Below are 21,443 nucleotides of genomic sequence, written 5' to 3' on the forward strand. Positions count from 1 at the left end.
ACTGCAGTTACAAAATACATTATTCAAATTCCAAAATACTTTTGTGATGTCAGATTTAAATCACAAAACTTAAATCTTACATAAAACATTTTGTAATTATAAGGATAATTACAAAATGTATATTAGATAATATCTAAAACAGTTGTGTTTTGTTTTAACTTTAACATATCATAATTTGATTGGTAGCAACTTTTACAACTACAGTGTGCCAATCACTCATAATTCCTAAACATGTCAATCAGGTAGGAATGAACTAAGACATTAATAGAAACAAAGAGTTGTATGTTGACATGTAGCCCTTTCCTTGCTTAAATCATTAATATTTTTGAAAAATTAATCTGTGATAAGACATAGCTTATCAAGATAGAACCATGTAACTAAAGATGAACCAAACTGTTCAGTTTTATCTAACTCTGTTTTAATAAAGGCTGGTGACCCCTGTTATAGAGTCTGACAGCTGCAGGGATTATATACAAATATTCAACTATACCAGAATTAAACCAGGTCTAAATAAAAAGGAGTGAGTATCACTACAAAGGTTAACTCAGTGGTCCTAATGCTACAGTTTGATATCAGCAAACACCGAGCGCATACATTGATGTGACACCACAGCCATGCTATCATTGCAAACACTGATAACAGCATAAATCGAATTAAATTGGGACTTGATGAGACCTTCTGAGTATCACTAGAAATATTATAAACAGTCGTCTCCGTACCACAGTTTGCTTTCAGTAAACACCGAGAGCATTCACTGTTAGCATAGCACATCCATGTTAGCAGTGTATAAATGGATGGTTTAGCATATATTAGCACAGGTATCAATAAAGGACTACCGTATTAAACACTTTTACTAACCTCAGGCAGATGGACAGGCGCTCTGCAGATGGGATTGAGCGCCTGTAGTTGGTGTCTAGGCGGGCGATTCTGGGACCGACGTGGGAAAGCAGGTCATCAAACTGGCCGAGTGAGAGACGGTGATATCGCTGGAATCGGCCGTCATCCAGGCGCAGCTCCTGGAGCAAATGGTGAAACTCACCAAACTGCTCACGCCTCTGGAGGACCTGATGGACCCAGGTACGGCGAGGACGTCTTTAACGCCGCTGCTCTGCTCTCCACAGTACATAGAGAAGGGAGACTCTCTCTTCAAGCGCTAGCTTGACAGCTGCCATCTTGCAAAGATACCGTCTGGCACAACTTCCTCCCACATTCCTCCCACATTTCCAGTTCACGTGCGTCAGAATATGATATTTTGACGCGCTATGGATTTTTCTTGGACACGCGTTGAGGCGCGAATGTGCACGCGTCAAATTAGGGGCGTTTGGGGCGTTTTGTTCACGTCCATCGCGTTCGGTGTGAACACACCGTTATAGATAGAGGGACACACGTCCAGGTTACATAAAAAGTGGCGAGCCAGCCAGGAGATTGGTTAATAGTAGCTTTCTGATCTTCCACCCCACACTACGCACGTTTGAGATTTTGACATTCGTTCCACTGAGTCAGGTATGGATATTTGCAACCGTTTTGAGGTTAATGGTCAGAACTCCCTGTATGTAACAGGTATAGGACCAGAATACACAGATGAAGAAATAACTGCTGTGTTCAAAGTTAATGGAGACATTTCTAAATTAGTCAGGATCCCTGACGAATCAGGACAACCAGAGGGTAGAGCCCTGATTCAGTATGCATCTGACAGGTCTATCTCTAGAATCGACCCCATTACCTTGGGTACCGTACCAAGTCCAAAGGACCCCGCTGTGTTGTGGTTTGCGAGGACCATTAGAGATGTTTGTCAGGAAGCGGTGGGGAGGGAGATAGCTCGCAGATACCTGGGCGAACTAAGGCCTGTCGCAGGCAGTGGCAGGAAAGATTTCTTGAGTGTGCTTCAGGAGGAACTGCAGGGGAACCAGGGCACATCACATGATGTACACAGTAATGCTACACAGCCCTATGCAGCTCAAAATGCTAACACACCTAATAATGATCAAAATGAGCCTGCAGAGCCCACACATGTTCATAGTGCATCTGCTAGTTTACCAACGAGCCCAGTCCACATCAGTGAGGATGTTTTTAACCCCCTACCAGATCCAGAAATTGATTGTGGAGCATGTCATCCGAAGTGAGTCCACCACTTCACCATCCCCACAAATAAGGTTGCGCACCTTCTCTGGGCAGATCCCAAGGCCAAACGGTGAGGTGGACTACGAAATATGGCGCACCCAAGTTGATCTTCTCCTTAACGATCCTTCCTTGAATGATGCTCACAAGGTGAGAAGGATTCTTGAGAGCTTGCTGAGTCCAGCAGCTGATGTTGTGAAGCCTCTTGGCATCTCTTCACCACCAAGTGTCTACATCACTCAACTTGACTCTGCTTTTGGTGTTGTGGAGGATGGAGAGGAGTTGTTTGCGGCATTTCTCGGCTCTAACCAAGATAGTGGAGAGAAGCCATCAGCATACTTGAACAGGCTCCATAGCCTCCTCACAAGAGGAATTTCTAGAGGGGGAGCCTCAGCTGAAAATTCCAATGATCATTTGCTCAGACAGTTTTGTAGGGGCTGTTGGGATCAGAGCATCATCATCGGCTTACAGTTAGAGTGCAAAAAGGGAAATCCACTAACATTTCCCGAATTCCTCCTCATGCTGAGAACTGAGGAAGATCGCCATTCCATAAAGCTAGATAGGATGAAAAAGCATTTAGGTGCTTTGAAAGCTAACATGTATGCCCACCATGTTTTTGATATGCCCTCTTATGACTGTGAGCCTGTCCCATGGTTACTGCATTTGAAGGTATCCCTACATTGAGAATGAGCAAAGGGAACTGATCCAAAGAAAATGAGATCTGTAGAAAACTTCTACAACTGTGCCATCAGCAGTGTTCTGACGTATGGATTTCTAGTGTGGTTCCCCAGCTGCACCAAGGCCGATCAGCAAGCACTCCAGCGGGTGGTGAAAGAAGCTGGCAGAATTATTGGAACAAGTCTGCCAGAGATTAGTAATATCTTCCCCACTCGCTGTCTGAGGAGGGTGCATAGTATCCTGCGGGACCAACATCACCCTGCGCGCCACCTTTTCCACCTGCTGCCCTCAGGGAGAAGGTACAGGTCTATACAGGCCAGAACATCCAGATTGGCCAACAGCCTGTATCCACAGGCTGTGAGGCTTCTGAACTCTCTGCCCCCCTCTCACGGACAATAACCATATCCAACTCTTTAATAGCACTGAACTGGTCTGCATTGGTGCATCATATCTTTATTCTCTTTCCCCCTCCTGTCCCCCCCCCCCCCCCCTTTCTTAAATAGATAACTATCATATCTGACATCTGACATCATATCTCACAGTACAATAATATTGAATGGGTTGCATTGTTGTACTTTGTCATGTTTCTCAGGTCTTTGTCTGAATTTCTTATGAACATTACTTGTCATGTTCTCATGTTGTTGCTAAGGATTGTCTTATTGCACTGGAGTCACACTGGGTTAAATATTTACACTTGGGTTTTAAGGGGTATTTATTATTTTCTTTATTATTGTATTTATGGGTTGTACGGAAGCTCCAAACGCAATTTCATTGTTCTCTGACAATGACAATAAATACTTATCTTATCTAATATATAAAGCAAACTTTGTTTCACAAACCTGTGGTCGTGCGTGTTATGTGGGTTGGAAGTCTTATTGCTCTTACAGAGTTGCTACCGCCAATCTCCTTCCCAAACCTAGATTTGGATATTGTAGACATTGCACTTGGGCGAGCAGTATAGATCATCTCTTATAGATAGAGGGACACACGTCCAGGTTACATAAAGTAAAGTTTTTAATTGTTTTTAGGTGCCGCTGTTACACCGTTACTTTTATTTTGTATTAAAAATTAAACCCTTTTTAACTGACTGTGTGCCTACGGCTCTGTCCTATTTTAAATAGGTACCTATCACGGGTCACAATTAGAGAACAAATTACCCATAATCATCTGTAATATTATCTACAGCTGCTTTTAGTACCATTGATATTCTATTAGACTCTTTTTCTCCAATTGATCTTTCTGAGTTAACTTCAATAATTACTTTCTCCAAACCATCAACGTGTCTTTTGGGCAGTGTTGGGGAGTAACGGAATATATGTACCGGCATTACGTATTTAAAATACAAAATATGAGTAACTGTATTCCGTTACAGTTACTGTTTAAAAGGGTGGCATTCAAAATACAGTTACTTTGTGAAATGAATGGATTACACAGCGGTCTTTTCCTGTTTCATATGTTAGGCTATGCCCTCTCTATTTTTGGTAATTCCACGCCGGTGGAAACCCAAACAAAACACGCATTAAGAGGCTCTAATGCCTGTGTCTAAATCTCGCGGCCCATGTCACCTCTACTTGCGGCCTGCATAATGACGTGAGGAAATATTTTTAAAAATTCAATATTCAAAAAATTATTTAATATGAAGGCAATAGGCAGAGTGTTACAGGCATAGCCATAAAGAATGTAGCCTCAGGGGCAGTGTAGTCCGTGCATCATGGACAGGGAGAAACGCTGGTTTGAGTGGGGAGTCAAGGAGGCCATTTACGTGAAAAGGGAAAGACCATCTCTGAATCATGGAGGGGCCCTATGGGTACATCTTTCACCATCATCTGCATAATTTGCATATTAATGATCCATAAACTGACCTCACAGCCCATTGTTCGCCAGTGGTGTTAGTTTCAGTCATTATGCAAATGTACTGTTTAAAAGGTTGGCGAAAACTGCAGTCAGCTGAGACCAAAAAAGTCACTTGAATGAATGATGAAACGCTTCTCCCACAGAAAACGTCACATGCAGATGAACAGAATCAATATTTCTGGAGATTGATTCCTTACCTGGATGACTGAGCATCCATCAAGACAGTTTGTATAATTCTAATGAGCTTGATAGTCAGTGCTGGTGTAATGACCTTTATTCTTCACTGCAGCCTGAACTCTCTTATGTAAGCTTTATTATGATGGTGATGATGATGATTATCATTATTATTATTATTATTATTATTGATTATTATTGTTGCTTTTCTTGTTGTTGTTGTTGTTGTTGTTGTTTTTGTTTTTTTTGCCTGTCCCATTTGGTTCCTTAGCTGTCAGAATTGTTGTCTGAAGACCAACAAGGAGACCCATTGGATTTACTTTGCCAAATGGATCATCACAGCCTTGTCATATTGGTCCATTTGATCAACCTTTGTTGTTATTGTTTATTTTATTTTATTTTCAGTTGTTACAGACGGGACAGACATGACTGAGGGATAGGAAAGGGAGAAAGAAAGATGAAGGAAAAGAAAAACAGAAGGGAAGAGGGACAGTGAGAAAGGGCACTTAAAAAGAGAAAGAGAAAAAAAAACTCTCCTGGATCACCTGTTGAGAGAAAAAGAAGAGAAAACAAGCAAAAAAAAAAAACAGAGCAACATACTAAACACAACACTAGCCAAGTGTAAACAGCAGTAAATACTAAATATTGAATGTTGTTGTGTAGCAAGCAGGACCGACAGCGCATAATGTGCTTGGAAATAGCAGCCAATAAAGGTGTAGTTTATGTCTATGAACAGTGAACACCCGTGTGCACACCTGTGTGGATCAGCGCGCTTGTATTCAAAAGGTTTCCCCATGTAATGGTCTGCTAGAGGATGTAGAGAGCCATAGCCCCGTCCCCCAGGGCATGAAGCAGGCATGGAGGAGATCCAGGCCCCAGACATCCAGAGGCCCCAGAGTGCGAGAGCCCAAGGAGGACCACCGGAGGGGCATCCGTGCCACCCTCCTGGGAAGAGCTGAGGAGAGCCTCAGATGAGGGGTCACCCAGTAGCCACGGAGCAGAAGCCAGAGGGGGCTGCATTGGTGTGCCCGCCGGCTCTGCCGGCAGCCAGCTGTGCCAGAGTGAACCGAGCCGCAGGCCCAGAGGCCGGAGGCCCGAGGGCCCCCTTTGCCCCGGAAGAGGCCTGACCGAGCAACAGGCACCAGGCCCCGCCAAGTAGTCACCGGGAGTGAGCTGGTACATACCTGAGCGCCCAGCCCCGGACACCAAGAACCACCAACGCACCGACCCCTGAGGGCATCAGTTACCGGCAGGGAATGTGGTGAGGGGAGATAGGCCGTGGAGGGCCTGGGAGTTCCCAGAGAGGTGGAGTGTAAGACCCGACCTGACATATAAACACAGACAAACAGGCACACACAGACACAAACATGCATTCCCACCCTCATTCGCATGATAAGGTGGGGCCAGGTTTCACAATGAACACACCCGAAACTCTGGCTGATTGGGACCCACACCCAGTTTCACACCTTGGCTCAGGCGATTAGAGGATCATCAGGGGGTCCTTTTGTCCCTCTGTGGGGGGATACTCCCACTAGGTTTATATCTGGGACTCTCCACCATTTGACCTTAGAACTGAAGAAGCTTCTCGGATGAGAGGTGAAACGTCTTCAAGTAACTTAAAGAAGTCCAGACGCTTTTCTTTGCAAGCTCCTTTGATTCCCACCCTCATGCACACATATACAAATATTCAGCACTCACCCAACGTAGGGATAGACATACATGGACACTGTACACACAATCACACTCCCCAAACATACTCTATACCCCAGGTCCAGGTACCCTCACCCCTGGAGGGGGAAACGGCACCTAGACCCAGGAGATGTTACCCTTTCCCCCGGGGTGGAGGCAAGCAGACCGCCCCAGGCTCCGCAGCAGCAGGGAGGCCCCGCATCCCAGATCCCAATTGGACGGCCAACACCTCCTCCCAGCCCCCCCGCCCCGATGGCCAGCAGAGAACAGGGGTGTGTGAAGACCCCAAACCTCCATCCTCTCGCTCATGTGTAGTGTTGCTGCGTGTTGTTCTAAGGTGCCTTTAAAACACGGGAGAGCATGGTGCTGCTGCCAGAGAGGAGCAGGTGTTAGCACGGCCCCTCCCGAGAGCCCTCAATGTCTACATGGATTTAAAATTGAGAGGTGGTCCCCGGCGCCAGAGATGGGGTTGATGTTGTTGTTGTTAAAAAGTGGTTCTCCCATTAGCACTACCAAAAAAAAAACCCGCAAAAGACTTCCAAATCAGACAGTCTCACAGTTAGAAATATGGCGTAGCCTTTTCAAAGTAATCTCACATGATATATCATGAAGTGATATCCTGTCCAGACCATCTTGGACCCATGAACTCTCACACTTAAACAATCCTGCTACACAAACAGGTGATGTTTGTTAGTGTGGACACTGAAACTGGGCCCTAGTCTCTTTTTAAACCTGCTGATTGGCCCTTTTCACAGCAGCTGTTTGAATGTGTCCTTGCATGGCAAACACAAAGTTAATTATTAACATTTATTGATGCCCTGCTGTACTGAGATGAACTGGCTCACTGGTATGGTTGATAAACATAGAGAGGCAAAACAATTTTTCATTTACACCTGTGTTTAAAATGGCTTTTGTTAAAAGAAGGGAGCAGTATGATGAGAGCTGCACACTTCCTTAAATATTCCAATATGAGCAGACGTCAAGATGAGGATTATTTACTAAATTAGTCTGGTGAATAAGTCCACATGTGAGTTCAGTCCACATTTTGCATTTACATGTACTTTGACAGTTACATAATGGTCCCCATTACTATAGCCACATTGCACATTTATAAAAGGAAATTGTTACATTAATGTGCAATTTTATTTTACATTCCAAAAATAAATGTGAGCATATTTTTTCTAATATTTCCATATTTTCAAGTTGAACAATTATTTTATGTAACAGTCAGTATTATGTCTGGTTAAGTAAACCAAAATGATCTTGGTTCATATACTGTTAATCTTTATAGCCGAACTTTTGTTCTGTCATTTTTGTTTTGTTCTGTCATTTTCATTTTTAATGAAAAGTGCAAAAATGACATAAATGACAATATAATTAAATAAAAATATTTGTTATTTCATGGTTCCTTTGCTGCAGTTCATCATTTTTTATCTGTCATCCTCACCTATCACCTATCTTTCTGTGGGCGTTTTTCAGAACCAATTACCCAGAGTTTATCCTCACATACTTGCTAGTTTCTGTTTGACAGGTACGCTCAGGAGTCCAAACTTCCAAAGAAGAAGGAGAGTTCACAGTGGGACAGCTACTTGGTGACATAAGCTTGGGTTCACTGTGTGCTTTAGTGCTTTTTTCCATTATGATTAATGTTTACAGTGAAAACAGCACCTGAACAATCTAATCAACTTTCGTTCTTTTTAAAATTTATATAAATTTTTAGAAGCACCCTGAGACGATATGGAGCTATAAAAGGTTGATGTGGAGTTATTTTGAAAGATCATAAATACTGGTGGTAAATCACTGTATACAAGTATATTTGTTATAAATGACTAAATAATTAACAGACCATTCATCTCTTAAAACATTATATATGTATATTTTTGAAGATAGAACAAATTAGATCTTCTTTTGATTTAGTTAATTTTTAAGTCTTTTTTTTTCTTTTTATAACATTTAATATATATATATATATATATATATAACATATAACAGACAGCTGGTGAATAAAGAAAATAGTCATTTAAATACTTTAATGTCCTTTCTCTTCTTGATATCTAAAGCTATCCTAAGGCTATTTAATGCTGCTAACTACATTATCCCATGATACTTTGTTCTTAAAGTATGTGTTATTGTGATTTTAACGAACATGTTTCAAAAGAGGATGTTTGGGGAAAACCCCACTGTTTGGCAATAGGAGCCTTTTGCCACTTTTTAACTACAAAATTTAGATGACTCAGCAGGCTTCATGGATGACGTCTGACCTCCTAGCTATTATTTATAGTCCAGCCTTGAGTACATCTGTCATGTCTCACAGGAAGGAAAGAAGAGAAAAGATGTTGTTGGTTACCATCGTTACCATTTCTTTCAGTATTTCTTTGGCATCAGTCATTGCTGCTGACTCATTTTACATTGCCTCTGTGTACGAGCACAAAATAATCCTGAACCCGGACCCAAGTGTGCCTTTGTCCCGCAATGATGCTCTGCAGCACATGAAAAAAAACCTAGATATCTACGAGGAGCAGGCAGCCCTGGCAGCCCAGAAGGTATGTACACGTTTAAATGTGTTTTATGTCCTTAGTTCCAAAACAGCAATGCCCATTGATTTGTACTTCTTCATAATTCTGTTTGGTATTGTTATTGTTACAATTATTGTCCTTACGATGAACAATAAAAAATGAAATTAACGTGACTACAAAACAAAATTAAGACAAACTATAATCTATTGATGTCCTTATAATGTATTGGGTAGACCAAGGGCAGTTGTAACATTTTTTCTAACTTTTTGAATTAGAATTTGAATTGAATCTTTATTTTGAACATGTTAAAAAAGTACAATCACAAAGAAATAAGACAGAGACAAACAAACAAAGCAAAACAAAAGGAAAAGAATGCAACCACAACTACAAAAAACAAACAAACAACAAAAACAAAAACTTTCATGTTCAAAAAGGAGCAGGAAGAAGCATATGCTTATTTAATCCTACCCCCTTTCAACTATCTTGTAATCAACAGACTACAGAAATACCTCATTACAATTACATTATATGTTACATGTATTATTATTAATATTTTTTTTCATTTATGTATAAATTAACTGGGGTTACAACACACAACCTACAGATATATATACCCATACCAACACACCCGCACACACATAAACACACATTGGCATTATGAAAATATTGGACAAGAACACCCTATCAGAGCTCTACCTCGTCCCTGTACCCTGCAAAAACCATACCCTTGAACCGCTTTTTAAACTGACTCATGCTTGGATATTGCTTCATTTCTTTACTGTTCCACAGCTTCACTTCACAAACAGAGATGCAAAAACTTTTTAATGTTGTACGGATACAAGGATGTTTTAAATTTAATTCCCCCCTCTAATTGTATCCCCGTTCCCTTTTAGAAAACATTTTTAGAATATGGCCAAGAAGTAGGTTGTTTATTGCTTTATACATTATTTGTGCTGTCAGAAAATGAACCACATTTGTTAATTTTAGTATTTTTGATTTTAGGAATAGTGGATTTGTATGATCTCTGTAACAAGTTATATGGATTATCCTTATGGCCCTTTTTTGTAATATAAAGATTGATGATAGCGAACATTTATAAGTATTGCCCCTTCTTGAAATTTTGATATCTATATGACTTATATGCGACTTCCAGCTTAATGTATCATCTATTATCACACCAAGAAACTTGTGCTCAAGAAATCTTTCAATTTCCACACCATCTTTATGAATCTGCACTTGTGCATTTCTTAGGGAATTCCTAAATAAGACTATTTTATTATTATTTAGATTTGGCATTTAATTTTGCACATTTCTGATGTAATTGTATCCAGCAGCTCCTTTAGATTCCCCCCAGAACAAAAAATATTTGTGTCGTCTGCAAATAATACTCATTTTAATATATCAGATGCCATACAAATATTATTTATATAAATAATAAATAACTTTGGACCCAGTACAGAGCCTTGCGAAGCACCACAAGCAATGTCCAAGCATGATGAGGAATAGACACCCAGCTTCACAAATTGTTTCCTGTCACTTAAATAATTTTTCACCGACCCAGTGCAGTACAACCCCCCTGATCCCCTACCATTCCAGTTTATTAATTAATATGTCATGATTGATTGTGTCGAATGCTTTCTTGAGATCCAGAAATAGTCCAGCTGCATACCATTTCTGATCTATAGCATTTGTAATATCCTCGATTAATGCCAGTGATGTTGACCTTTTTGATCTGAATCCATACTAACTGTCAGAGAGTAATTTATATTTATCTAAGAATCTAGTCATTTATTAAACATGTTTTCTAGGATTTTGGAGAATTGCGGTAGAAAAGAAACAGGCCTGTAATTTGTGAAGTGGTGTCTATCCCCAGTTTTATACAGCGGCACAACTTTAGCTATTTTCATTTTGTTCGGCACTTTTTCAGTGATAAGTTGCAGATGTATGCTAGAGGTCCTACGATTCCTTCTATGACCTTCTTGACAATTTTCATGTCAATATCATTACAGTCAGTAGATGTTTTATATTTACACATGTTTACAATACACATACAATTTTCTTCCACTGCTGTGAGGAACATTGAGTTAGGGTTCCTATCAATCAGGCATTCACTACAGTCTACAGATGACAGTGACTCAGGAATTTGTTCTGCCAGATTTTGTCCATATTTACAAAATAATGATTAAAGCTGTTGACCACATCAGCAGTGTTTCCCATAATATTGCCATTCTCAATAAAATATTGAGGATAACTTTGTTGTCCAGAATTATTTTTAATGATACTGTTTAAAACATCCCATATTCCCTTCATATTATGTTTATTGTTGATCAATGTTTTACTATAATACTCCTTCCTACATACGCGTATAATATTGGTCAACTTATTTTTGTATTTTTAATTTTTATTTTCAGCATCTTTTGTTCTTTGTTTTAGGAATTCCCTATAAAGTGTATTTTTCTTTTTACATGCATGTTGTAAACCCTTAGTGATCCATGGTCCATCTGAATATTTCTGTTGTATTTTATTGTTGGGCAGTTATTATCATACAATTCCATGAATATTCTTAAAAATGTGCCATATGCAATATCAATATCACTTTCTTTGTAAACATTATCCCAGTTCTGATGTAATAGATCTTTCTTAAGTGCATTCATGGTTTCTTCTGTCCTTACACGTCTGTATCTCAGGTGTTCCTCACACTGATTTCTCTTGTAATTAGTGTCATAAACTGCAAAAACTGGTAAGTGATCACTGATGTCATTAATTAATAATCCAATCACAATGTTGTTTTCCATATTATTAGATTAGATTAGATGAAACTTTATTAATCCCTCGGGTGGGTTCCTCCGAGAAATTCAGTTTAGACATTAGTGAAAATATTGTCGATTGAGGTGACACAATGAGGTGTAATTCTGCTAGGCCTGGTTATTTTAGGATGTAAACTCAAACTCTACATAGTGTTTAGAAATTCTGCGGTCACTTTATGCTTTTTCAGATTCAACAAGTCAATGTTAAAATCACCACAGATAAACATAACTTTTTGATTTGTTTTAGAGAATACTTGTCATGGTCCTGAGTCTGACGACTCAGTGTTTTGTGTTTCCTTATATTATTCTACGTTCTTGTTTATTCTGTTATGTCTTTTGTTAAGGTTTGCCATTTTTTAGGTTTCTGTTCTGTGCCTGCCTGCTCCCACTTCTCTGTGTTCCCTCTGTCTGTCCATGGTGTCACAGTGTGTGCTCGTGAATCTGTCTGTTAAGTTCAGTGTCTTGTCTGGTTCTCTGTGTCTGTGAATTTCCCGTTTTATTCTGAAGGTCTCTGTCTCATGTGAGTGTTCTCAGCCTTACGTCTGTGTCTCGTCAGCCCTGATTTCTCCCAGGTGTGTTCCCCTCCTGTGTCCCATCCCATGATTACTCCTGTGAGTATTTAAACCCTGTGTGTTCTCCTCCTGTTGTTGGGTTGTCTGTGTGGTTCCCCTGCATCTCCCTTTGTGTTGCTAAGTTTCAGGTTTGTTTTATTTTTAGTTTTCCCAGTTTAGGTTTTCATAGTAGGTTTCAAGGTTTCAGGTTCTTTTGTTTAGTTTTCCCAGTTTAGGTTTTGTCAGTTCTGTTCTTGCCACCCTTGCCTTTTGTTGTATGTCATCCTCATCAATAAAAGCCCACCCACATCAGTAGGGCCTGCATCTTGGGTCCTTTAATAATTCCCACACGGTTTGCCCTGCTAACTGTGACATACTTCTTCTATGAAGTCATTAAATACTTGAATACTAGAGCCAGGTGGCTATATACAGCTAATTATTACATTTTTCTCTTTTTCCTTATAAATTTCAATTGTTATACGTTCTAATAAATTATCAATTGCAGTTGTCATACTTTCCACCACCTTGTAATTTAAGTTTTTATCCACATACACAACTACTCCACTTTTGTTCCCTCTATTTACAAAGTTCAGTTCATATCCCTCCAGTCCCAAGTCCAGTCCTTTATCAGCATTGATCCATGTTTCAGAAATGGCAATAATTCCAAATGGATTTGTCAGCTGATTTACATATTCCTTTATATTGTTGAAGTTGGCATACAGACTTCTGCTATTAAAATGGATTATTGATCATTTGTTTGGTGTGTTTAAACTGTTCATCAGTGAAGTAGCAGTAGTTATTGCTGTTGTTTTAGAAGAAATTATTTTCCGGGTCTATATCCTTTTCTAAGTCTAGAACATTATGGTCTGTGTATTGCAATGTTCTCAGTTCCAGATTATCATAAACAGAATTCCAATGAGTTGTATTGATATTCTTGCTGGTTGCAGATGAAGTTCTTTTAGACTGTGCCATGTGTTGTGTTTTGTGTCACGTCACATGTGTATTCATACCTCAAGTGTAAGTTGAACCTCAGTATTTGTCCAGGTCCTCAATGTTTCTGATGACCAACACTTTGGCTTGTTCTGGTGTTCCGGTGAGTTTAATGAATACTTTACAGTTTGTGATCCATTTTTTATAATTTTTCTCTGTTTCTTAACTAAAGTGCTTTCCTGGCAATGTCTGCATTTTGTTTTGTCAGATGTTCATTCTTGAAGACATCGAATCCTTTCAGTTTCTTTCCTTGATTTATCAGTGCTGTTTGGTGTTTTCTGTTAGAAAATCTCATAATGATGGCTGGTTGCGGGTAGAGGGTGGCAAGCCTCGATGTTGTTGTAGTCCACTTCCACGACTTTGGACCGTAAAAAGGTAACCACTCGATGTTCTGTGGAGTTGACGTCATCCTCTCCTGGCCCTCCTATGCTTTCAGCGGTGACCGCCTGGGGGTATGACTGGGGTTTGATGCGAAGCCCCGTGATGATGACATCGTTCATCCGGGTGTACTGCTCCAAATCCGCCACTCTGTTCACCAGCCGCCGATCCTTCTTGGCGTTCTGGATGTGGGGAGGCTTAACTTCCTTGACCAGGTCCAGGATGGCTTTCTGCTGCAGTTTGACAGCAGAAATCTCCTCTCTCATAAACTCCAGCGACTTCTTAATATTGTCGCCTTCCTAAGCTGTCAGTACTTTTTTTGGGCTCATGTTGACAGATGCTCTCGTAGCGTTACCCTGACGACCCGCTAGCTAGTTTGCCACTAGCGACCTTCGTCTAAAATATTCCAGGGAGCGATGATTTAAATTAAGCAGTGATAACCAAGGTTGGTACTGATATTCCACTGGTTCAGGTCCGAAATCGAAGCTCCGGAAACTATGAAAAAAAAAAACCTAGTTCAAAAATAGTTCAAAAAGCAGTGTGTGCATGCACCACAGGATGTTGTTGTCTCGTCACAGGAGACAATGAGTAGTCTTTATAACTCAAAGACTACTCTAAATACACTAGTCATTTTTTGACAAAAACACATTTATGCGCATTAACTAGTAACACGGTTGCTATATTTTCACTGATGAAGAAAAACTACAATATTATTCCCTTTTTTGTCTAATTTTCAAGAAGGCAACTGTTCCAGTGGTAACTAGATTTTAATTCTATGGATTGAATTAAAAGCACATTTTACTCAAATACATTGATGATCTGATGAGATAGGGTCTAGGGCCTGATTACTGCCACACCTGTTCTCAATCAATAAATAATTTGAATATGACCTGTCTGACAAAGTGGAGTAGACCAAAAGATCGTCCAGTTACTTGGTACCTTGGTTATCTGAGTGAGGGGCCTTAGACCTCATATTCCATAGGTAACCCCCCCCCCTTGTTGTGGCATGTTCATACTAAGACACTCCTGGTAGCCCAGCCACACCCCACAGCTTACATATAAAACAGCTCTGCAAACGTGACACCAGTGATGGTTTGATCAGAATGCGTCTCTTAGCAGCCTGAAGGTGGAGAGATAGTCTCTCACTCAGAGAACCAAGGTTGCATAGTAACCGGACGTTCTCTGTCATATTGAGATTATCTCTTCACTCCATTACATATTCCATTTGTATGGAGAAGAGATGGCATGATACCACTTTTTTATGTCCGATACCGATACCAATATCATAAATTTGGATATCTGCCGAATCCGATATGAATCCGATATAGTGTGTTTTTTAATCAATAAGGGCGGCTGTAGCTCAGGTGGCAGAGCAGGTCAGCCACTAACCAGAAGGTCGGTGGTTCGATCCTAGGCTGCCTCCTGGCTGCATGCCAAATATCCTTGGGCAAGATACTAACCCCATGTTTGCCTACTGGTGGTGGTCAGAGGGCCCGGTGGCGCCAGTGTCCGGCAGCCTCGCCTCTGTCAGTGCGCCCCAGGGCAGCTGTGGCTACAATGTAGCTTGCCGTCACCCGTGTGTGTGAATGGGTGAATGACTGAATGTAGTGTAAAGCGCTTTGGGGTCCTTAGGGACTGAGTAAAGCGCTATACAAATGCAGGCCATTTACCATTTACCAATAAAAGTGTTTTTTTTTTTATATCTTGCTGCATTTTGTATAAGTTCATACTCAGGTTTAAATAAACAACAACACTAAAGCTATTCTGTTATACCTGTATGTAAAAAATATACTGCACCCAAAATATTTCATAGTTCAGCAATACTGATCAATCTAATAAACTTAAACCTGCACCGTCCTCCCTATTCTGGTATTTTAAAGAGTACTTAGCAGAAATATTAAGCAACCTAACTAATACAGTAATGGACTTCTATATATTTTGCATAAGATTAAAACTTTGGGTGTAACATTCAGATAATTAATTATTAAAAGCTAGACATTTTAAATGAGAATAAGAAAGAAAAGTATGTCTTTGTGCCCCCATTTTCCCTGTTCCCCCCTTCCCTGCCCTATCGGCCCCCTTGGCTAAACTTTGCTAGATCCGCCCCTGCACAGTTACCAGCCGTTAGCTGTGTAGAAAAGGATTCCACTGGTTCAGGTCCGAAATCGAAGCTCCGGAAACTATGAAAAAAAAAACCTAGTTCAAAAATAGTTCAAAAAGCAGTGTGTGCATGCACCACAGGATGTTGTTGTCTCGTCACAGGAGACAATGAGTAGTCTTTGAGTTATAAAGGATCCTGGTCTAGACAGTAATATTAAATAAATTCTAACAACAGCTTATCAAGGTTAAACGTGCTGCTGTTGTTCAGCCGCTGGTTTCCTCTTTCTAGTGAAAAGTGAGCCAAAAACAAAGAAGAGAGACGGACTCGCGACAGAAAAGCAGATCAGCTGATCATTAAGCAGTTTCATGATTGAAGTAGCAGCAGGAGAGAGAGAGAGAAGAGGCAGTCGCTCCATATATCGGTTGTTAAGCTTAACGTGGGAATGCTTTATAAACATTCAGAGATGAACTTACACACTTGCTTTACTTCTCTCTGGGATAACTTCCTCGGAGATGAAATGCTGGTTTGGTAGCGAGGCTCCAAATGCTCAACCAGACAACAGGTCTAGCACGCCACAGCCGCTCTATCAGGTGATGCATACTGCTCCGACATGCTACAGTTATGAGCCGAGTTACGCCATGTCGCAAGTTTTGTGAGGTGCTTTTTTGATATTTAATGGATCGGATTTCATTTTTTATTTCTCTCCGATATCCGATCCAGTAATTTACGTCAGTATCGGACCGATACCGATACGTAATATCGGATCGGTCCATCTCTAGTACGGAGTAACTCTTTAAGACACCCAGCAAGGAGACAGTGCAACCAAATCCTAGAGTGAAGTATACCAATTAACTATTTACAAATGTACATGCCACACCGATCAAGGCCTCGCCAGTTGCAAGGGTGAGCTGGGGGGGTGGAGGCATCAGTCTGACAGATGCAAGGCTGGCCTGAGCGAGTCCTGCAGACCAAAGGACTGCAACTGAACAGCAGCTCATGGTCAGCCTGCGAGCCCCTAGGCCGACTGCCAGGAAGTGTAGCTCACCGAGCTACTGATTTGGGCCCTGCTGGCTGCGTAAACCCGCTACACGTGGGCAATACACCAGACAGAGAGCCAGCGCTGGAGACTGGAGAAATCTCACTCCGCCAGCTGATGTATCAGAGGCCAAGCTCAGGGTGCGACCCAAAGGTCCATCCCCAGAGCTGAGCAACTGCCCTGCACTGTCCACAAGCAGGGAAGCAGCCCAGCCCGAGGGAATGCCAGAAGTCACGGGGGCAGTTGGAGAGAGGATGAGCCCTGAGTGCGGGCGCTGCATGTTTGAAAGGCCTCCAGCTGGGGCCTGAGATTCCTAGGGCCCGAAGCTGGAACCCCAAGAGCAGACTGAGGCGTGAAAGCGTAGCTAACTGAGCTATTGATTGGGGCCCCCGCTGGCCGCATGAACCCGCGACACGCGGGCAATATGCCAGGGAGGGGGTCCTACAGGATGGAGAACTCTCACTCACCTTCAGGGGAACACAGCCTGCAACAGCAGTCTGAGCTAGGGATGCGACCTGAACGTCCGTTCCTAGAGCCGACCAGCCGTGAGCAGCAAGAGTGAACTTGTGAACGAGACACTGATGGACAGCTAGTAAGCCTCAGCTCACTGGGCAGGCCCCTGCTGGCCATGTAAACCTGCCACACCCGGGCAATATACCAGACCAAGTGTCATGGCCGAGGCCGAACCAGACAACCAGACTCAAATGCAGATCATACACGGAGGCAAGAATGAGCGTAATTAACAGAACTTTTATTTTCCAGTGCATGAAAAATACTGTGAGCTATGAGAAATAACATGGGACTTTAATAACCGTAGCAAATAGGAATGATACTGAACTATGAGAAATACTAGATTTTACAAAAGCACCAGAGAATTCTGACAAGGGGATAGGTACAGGGGCACAGGGCAGGAAACACAACCTGGAGGCTCTGAACATTTGGCAGGTGGAGGAATAACAAGGGAGGGGTAAGTGGTCCGAGTGAGGCAGTTTGGCCTCCAGGAGAAGGTGATCCGATTTAGTACTGTGACAGGAGGGCAGGCAGGTGAGTGAATCCAGGGGTGCGGTGATGCAAAGAGCTGCAGAGTACAAACCAGCTTCCGGATAAAGGAGGGTATTGCCAGAGGATGGAGGTGCAAGACAACAGGATGGTGTGGTTAGCTGAAGACTTGGCGAAGAGAAGTGGTGGCAGGTGTGGAGACATGCAGGAAAACAGCGACTCCGCCCAGGGGTGGAACCGTGACTCTGTAGGAAAACCCCAGCACTCACCCGGACCATAACGCCAAGAGCTGGCTCTGCAGGCTGGAGAACTCTCACTTGCCAGCTGACGTATCAGACACAGCAAGTGAGACTGGCACGTAAACAATCTACCCGAGAGAATGGAGGCTCATCTGGCAAGATGTGATCTTGAGGAAGGTCTGCCATCAGATATCCTGGTGCTGCGTGAAGTCTATGACAGACATTTAGCCAAAAGCCTTCTTATAGCAACACTTGCACCTGAATCCAATACCTTTGCCGCAACTCAAAAACCATGTGGTTACATCCACCACGCCCTGATTTTTGATAAACATGTTGAAGCAAAAGGTCAGAATTGTGACTAAAAATGTGACGTTAACTAAAACTGCCACAGTGTTAATTCAAATTGCCATCTAAATTTGCTACAAATATTTTAAACCTTGAGGTTTCATTTCTGATATACCTTAATACAGAGGTATTATCAGTCCAAATTTACTCCTGTAACTGCAAACTGTCCATTCTTCTTCAACAGTGGACAAGTTAGACAAGAATGGACAGTTTGGCTGAGTGATCTTTGTCAGGCTCAAGTCCATGAGTCCACGAGTTTCTCATGAAACGGTCACAGATTAATAAGTCCAACTTTTTCTCTATGCTGTCTCTATTTCACTCTCAGGGTGCTCAGATCCTGGTGTTTCCAGAAGATGGTATTCATGGATTTAGCTTCACTCGATCATCCATTGCTGGCTACCTGGAAACCATTCCTGACCCTCAGACAGAAAGCTGGAACCCATGCACGGAGTCCGAAAGATACAACAGCACTGAGGTTCACAGTCATATATTTAAATTTGGTGATGCCTAGTATTCACTACTCTCACAACATGCCACTGTATCTGAATCACATCATATTTAATTACTTTTGTGACTCAAAGGTTCTCCAGAGATTGAGCTGTATGGCTCGTCATAACAACATCTACCTGGTGGCCAACATGCCCGACCTACAACCCTGTTCAATGAACACCAGCTCCTCCTCATCCTGTCCTCCTGATGGACGCTGGCAGTTCAACACAAATGTTGCTTTCAGGTACTTTTATATCTTTAATATGGAAATCGAGGTGTGGTCCCTGGCTCAGCTGCAGGGGAGGAGTGGGACAGTTAGTTCAAGGGGGCAGTGCCGAGGAGGCTGGAGGGACAGGTGGTGGCAGTGTGACTAATGAGGCTTCTCCCTTTATATATATATATATATATATATATATATACATTGAAGCCGGAGACCAGAGGAGATGTGTGTGCTGACAACCGACTGGAAAGTTGTGCAGCAGGGTGCCGTAACGTACTGCCACATGTGTATAGCCTCAATAAACAGTACCAAGCATAAAATATCACAGTGTGTCTCAGGTTCATCTACCTGAAATAGAGAAATAAGTTTGCTCACGTCGAAATAAATGGACAGTCTCGAATTTTTATGATAGTTTTAATGGAATGAGACAGAATTTCAAGCAAAAATCCAGAAACAAACAAATTACATAAAAGTAGGAAACTGAAAACCATCCTGGAAGCATATGGTTTCCAACTCTGTGGTTGACTGCGTGGTGTGTGAGATTGGGGAACCATCCATCGTGATGCGAATGTAACAATCTGTGGTGATGACAAGAGAGCTGAGCATAAAAGTGAAGCTGTTGATTTATCAGTTAATCTAGGTTCCTACCCTCACATATGGTCACAGATCTGTATGAAGAACAAGGTGACAAGAACAAGGAACAAGAACAATGAAGATTAGTTTCCTTCAAAGGGCTCTCCTTTAGCAACATGTTCTCTCTCCCAAAATGTAATATTTTACGCTAGGTGACAAATCCTTAACATGTTACGCTTCCGGGCACCCAACACGTCCCTAAATGATGAGATCGGAATAATGAGGAAACATGAGAACCGTTTGGAATCAATCTGCACATTTTCGTTCATTTTACTTAAATCGCTTCAGAAAACGCTATTTAACGTCATTAAAGTGCTGGTTAAGGACAGTGATCTAATCGGCCTTCTTTTATACAGGTCAGATGGCCTTCTAATTGCACGCTACCACAAACAAAACCTTTACCGTGAAGATTCCTTTGACACACCTCCAGAAATTGAAATCATAACATTTGATACACCTTTTGCTGGGAAGTTTGGCCTCTTCACCTGCTTTGACATCCTCTTACATGATCCTGCAGTGCTGCTGCTGGAGAGGGTATAAAATATAATCACATTCACACTCAGAATATATATCCAACTTTGCTGAAATTGACTTTGATATCCATGATTTCTTTGTTGTGCATTTTTTAGGGTGTGCGTCAGTTCATCTTTCCAACAGCCTGGTTTAATGCGCTCCCCCTGCTGGATTCTGTTCAGTTTCAACACGCGTTCAGTCTGGGTGCCAATGTCACATTATTAGCTGCCAACCTTCGCATTGACCGATACAATGTGAAAGGAAGTGGCATTTACACCCCTTTTTTTACCACCTACCACCACGCCTGGAAAGGAGATCCAGAAGAAGGCAGGCTGCTGGTGGCCAGAGTGCCAGTTTTGGAGCCACTGGCGGGAAACCAAAGTACAGCCAAAGAGGAGGAGGCAGGTGGTGTTCAGCCCACATCATCAGTAGCTCCCTCCTACCCCACTTTTGTCTCCAAGATGAACAAAGACCCATTTACCTTTGCCCTCTTAAATGAGACAGAGGGCAATGTTAAAGTGTGCAACGGCACTTTCTGCTGCCACCTGCAGTACAGGTGGTTACTGAAAGACCATAAAGAGCTCTATGCACTCGGCACATTTGCAGGAAACCACAATAGCGTTAGCAAATATGCACTGCAGGTAGGAATGAAATGAATTTTCAATATTTATAAACTGTTAGAAACTGATTATGACTCTGCTCACTTTTATTTGCCACATGTCAAATATCTGCAGGTTTGTGCAATTGTTCGTTGTGCAGGGTTGGATCAAAGCACTTGTGGACAGGTAGTGGAAGAAGCAGAGTCTAAAATGGACTTCCTGTTGGAGGGGAACTTTGACACCAAATACATGTACCCATCCATTCTGACAAGTCGAATGTCCGTGGAGCAGCCCGAGAGTCTGGAGAGAGCTACAAACTGGAGAGTGACCATGAAGCACTCAAACATGAAGGGTGGTTTAGTCACTGCTTGCCTGTATGGACGAAAATACCAGGAGGACAAATAGTGAGCTATGAAGGAATCAGGAAAATAAAATTCACTGTTAGTGTAAAGAGCTTATCCAACCTTCAGTGATTATACATTTGGTTTGTCTATTAAAATAAACCAAAATATAA

At 41.8% G+C, this 21,443-nt stretch overlaps 2 protein-coding genes across 2 annotated transcripts; both read left to right on the forward strand.

Annotated features, from left to right (window-relative positions):
* Positions 1–1,505: 1,505 nt before the first annotated feature.
* On the forward strand, positions 1,506–2,802 carry LOC146363450 (paraneoplastic antigen Ma2 homolog). Its single transcript, XM_084918978.1, has 2 exons — positions 1,506–1,925; positions 2,086–2,802. Exons 1-2 carry the CDS (start codon positions 1,506–1,508, stop codon positions 2,800–2,802), a joined length of 1,137 nt encoding a protein of 378 aa, XP_084775104.1.
* Positions 2,803–8,831: 6,029 nt separating this feature from the next.
* Positions 8,832–21,443, forward strand: LOC146363451 (biotinidase-like). Its single transcript, XM_084919810.1, has 6 exons — positions 8,832–9,056; positions 18,801–18,950; positions 19,057–19,208; positions 20,174–20,351; positions 20,447–20,971; positions 21,065–21,443. Exons 1-6 carry the CDS (start codon positions 8,847–8,849, stop codon positions 21,332–21,334), a joined length of 1,485 nt encoding a protein of 494 aa, XP_084775936.1. The 5' UTR covers positions 8,832–8,846; the 3' UTR covers positions 21,335–21,443.

This window comes from Perissodus microlepis, chromosome 22, assembly GCF_051167445.1.
Source record: "Perissodus microlepis isolate ML-2025 ecotype Zambia chromosome 22, ASM5116744v1, whole genome shotgun sequence".
NCBI lineage: Eukaryota > Metazoa > Chordata > Actinopteri > Cichliformes > Cichlidae > Perissodus > Perissodus microlepis.